Source organism: Austrofundulus limnaeus, unplaced genomic scaffold (assembly GCF_001266775.1).
Source record: "Austrofundulus limnaeus strain Quisiro unplaced genomic scaffold, Austrofundulus_limnaeus-1.0 Scaffold2, whole genome shotgun sequence".
NCBI lineage: Eukaryota > Metazoa > Chordata > Actinopteri > Cyprinodontiformes > Rivulidae > Austrofundulus > Austrofundulus limnaeus.
This window is the reverse complement of record NW_013952404.1, coordinates 219312-221654: the sequence shown is the minus strand read 5'-3', so window position 1 is coordinate 221654 and position 2343 is coordinate 219312. Positions and strand designations below refer to the sequence as shown.

General features: G+C 46.7%; 1 protein-coding gene across 1 annotated transcript in view; it reads right to left on the bottom strand.

Moving 5' to 3' along the window:
- The window catches only part of ntsr1 (neurotensin receptor 1 (high affinity)), a 33176-nt gene extending 30860 nt beyond the window's left edge, over window positions 1-2316 (bottom strand). Inside the window, exon 1 of the mRNA XM_014009536.1 lies at window positions 1396-2316. Coding sequence (XP_013864990.1) covers window positions 1396-2034 — 639 coding nt within the window. The 5' untranslated portion in view covers window positions 2035-2316. The remainder of the gene's footprint in view (window positions 1-1395) is intronic.
- Between the last annotated feature and the right edge of the window lie 27 nt (window positions 2317-2343).

The following is a 2343-nucleotide window of genomic DNA, read 5'->3' as shown; positions in this document are numbered from 1 at the left end:
GAACAGAAGAGATTGTTCTGTCCATTATCTGATTAAGAGAACTGAGGGGTTCTCTTCCACGGTTAGAATGACCTGTCATGGCCTAAATAGAGTTCAGTTTGTCACAGAGTTCCTGTCCTCTCGTCAGGCCTGTCTGAGGCCTGCTTCGAGGCAGTAAATCTTGTTTCTTCACTCGAGGTGACCCCTACAAAAGTGTTTTGATTAATAGTTTTTAAAAGGTTTTCATGTAAAAAAAAAAAGACATTTGTGTTTAATGTTAACATTAAAACTAAGAAACTGGATTTGTGGGAAAACATTTTTAATTTATTGACATGTGTCTTGTGAAAATTGGGAAAGAAGCAACAAAAACTAAAAATATAACCAGAGGAGAATTTTACAGCTAAATATGTTATTTGGCAGCAGACCTGTAAGAGAAACCTTTGAGAGGTTGAATCTCTCAACAAGATGATCCGAGGTTCTCTAAACTGAGAAAAATGGAAATAAAAAGTCGAACAAACCCAGAATCACAACAACATTAAACATCCAAACTCTTCAAATGATCAACATATTTTCAGAAGCTGAAAAAAAATAACTTCTTTTGCAAATTACATCCACCAAAACAYGTCTCTCTGWTGGTATGGGGGTGCATGGGTGCCTCTTAMATGAACAGAAAAAAGCTCCACCAGTACAGAAACTTACAGATTTCTGAAAGACTTATGGCTCCGCCCACAACAGCTCTACTTCCTAACATCAGCTGCAGACAGCTGAAAACATCTGTTGCTTCATGGTTTCAAAAATTCAGACCAGAAAGAAACGGAACAAAAATCTGCAACAAAACCTTTAACAGTTCCCAGATGTTTACAGAGTGTTAGTAAAAGAGGAGGGGGTGCTGCAGAAACGTTTCTGAGCTGCCATCAAAGTCAAAATGATCATTTCTTAAATCCTAAAAATGTCTTAGTTTCAACATTTGCRATGTTTACTTTGTTTCACTGTGAATGAAATTTGGGTTTAAATACATTTTCAAACTTTATTCTGCTTTTATTTACATTTTATTTAATAACTTTTTGAAATCGGGGCTGTAGTTCTCAGCTGATGACCCTTTACCAACTGAATAACCAACGCGCAYGCGTAATCAGGATGCAGTTCATTAAATGGAACAATTATTCTCCAAAAAACAGAAGAAGCCGTTTAACAACACAAGAAAACGCGTTTCTGTCTGATCATGATTCAGTCCAACAAACATGAAGCACAGCTGTGCGTAAAATAAACCAGCAGTTTCTGTTCTACCTCGTGCGCTCTGGCGCGCGTCTCTCTCACACAAACCAAAGCTGCAGACTCAGTCTGTCGAGTTATTTCTGTGTTTTTGTAAGTTTTCTGCGCGTAAAGACCCCCAGAGGAAAGTGTGGCCACACCCACCTGCAGCACAGCCTTCATGGTGACCGCGGACACGATGGCGGTGCAGATCTTCTCTCCTCGGCGCGTCTCCTGGCCCATGATGAAGAGCATCGGGGTCGCGAGCGCGAAGGACGCGAGCCACATGGCGCTGATGAGCTTCTTGGTGCGGCTCCGGGACATGATGCTCTTGGCCTTGAACGGGTGGCAGATGGCCATGTAGCGCTCCACGCTCAGGCTCGCGATGTTCAGCGCGGTGGCGTAGGAGCAGCTGTCCCGCAGGAAGTAGTAGCCTCTGCACACGGCGTCCCCGAACACCCACGGGTGGTGGAACCAGATGAAGTTGTAGAGCTCGATGGGCATGGAGAGCACGAGGATGAGCAGGTCGGACACGGCCAGGCTGGCCAGGTGGTAGTGCACGGTGCTCTGCAGGTTCTGCAGGCTCTTCTTGGTCAGCAGGGTGTACAGGGTGATGGAGTTCCCCAGAGAGCCCACGGAGAACAGAACCGCGTAGATGACCGTCACCGTCACCTTGGAGTAAACGTCCGTGTTGACTTCCAGGTCCTCCTCGGTGGGTTTCGGAGCGCTCGTGCCGTTTTCTGAGCTGTGATTCCCAAACAGCCGCTGCGCCAGCGCGCTGACCCCCGTCAGGTTTACATCCATGCTGGGTCCAGATCAGACTTCTGCTGGGCTGGTGCCGTGAGCCCAACTTGGAGGGAAACTGCAGAGAAAGTCTGAGCGGAGCAGCTTTTATGTACTTGGCACAGAGAGGCGTGCTGCGCCGCACGCGCCGCTCCGATGACGCACACGCACTCAGAGCTCGTGTCCGTTCACAGTGGAGACGTCCAGCTTCAGATACCGACCACTGAAAAACCATGAGTTTGTTTAAAAATCACAATAAGAAGAGCGCAACTGTGAAAGTGTGGAGCAAGGGAGCAGAGAGAGAGAGAGAGAGAGAGAGAGAGAGAGAGA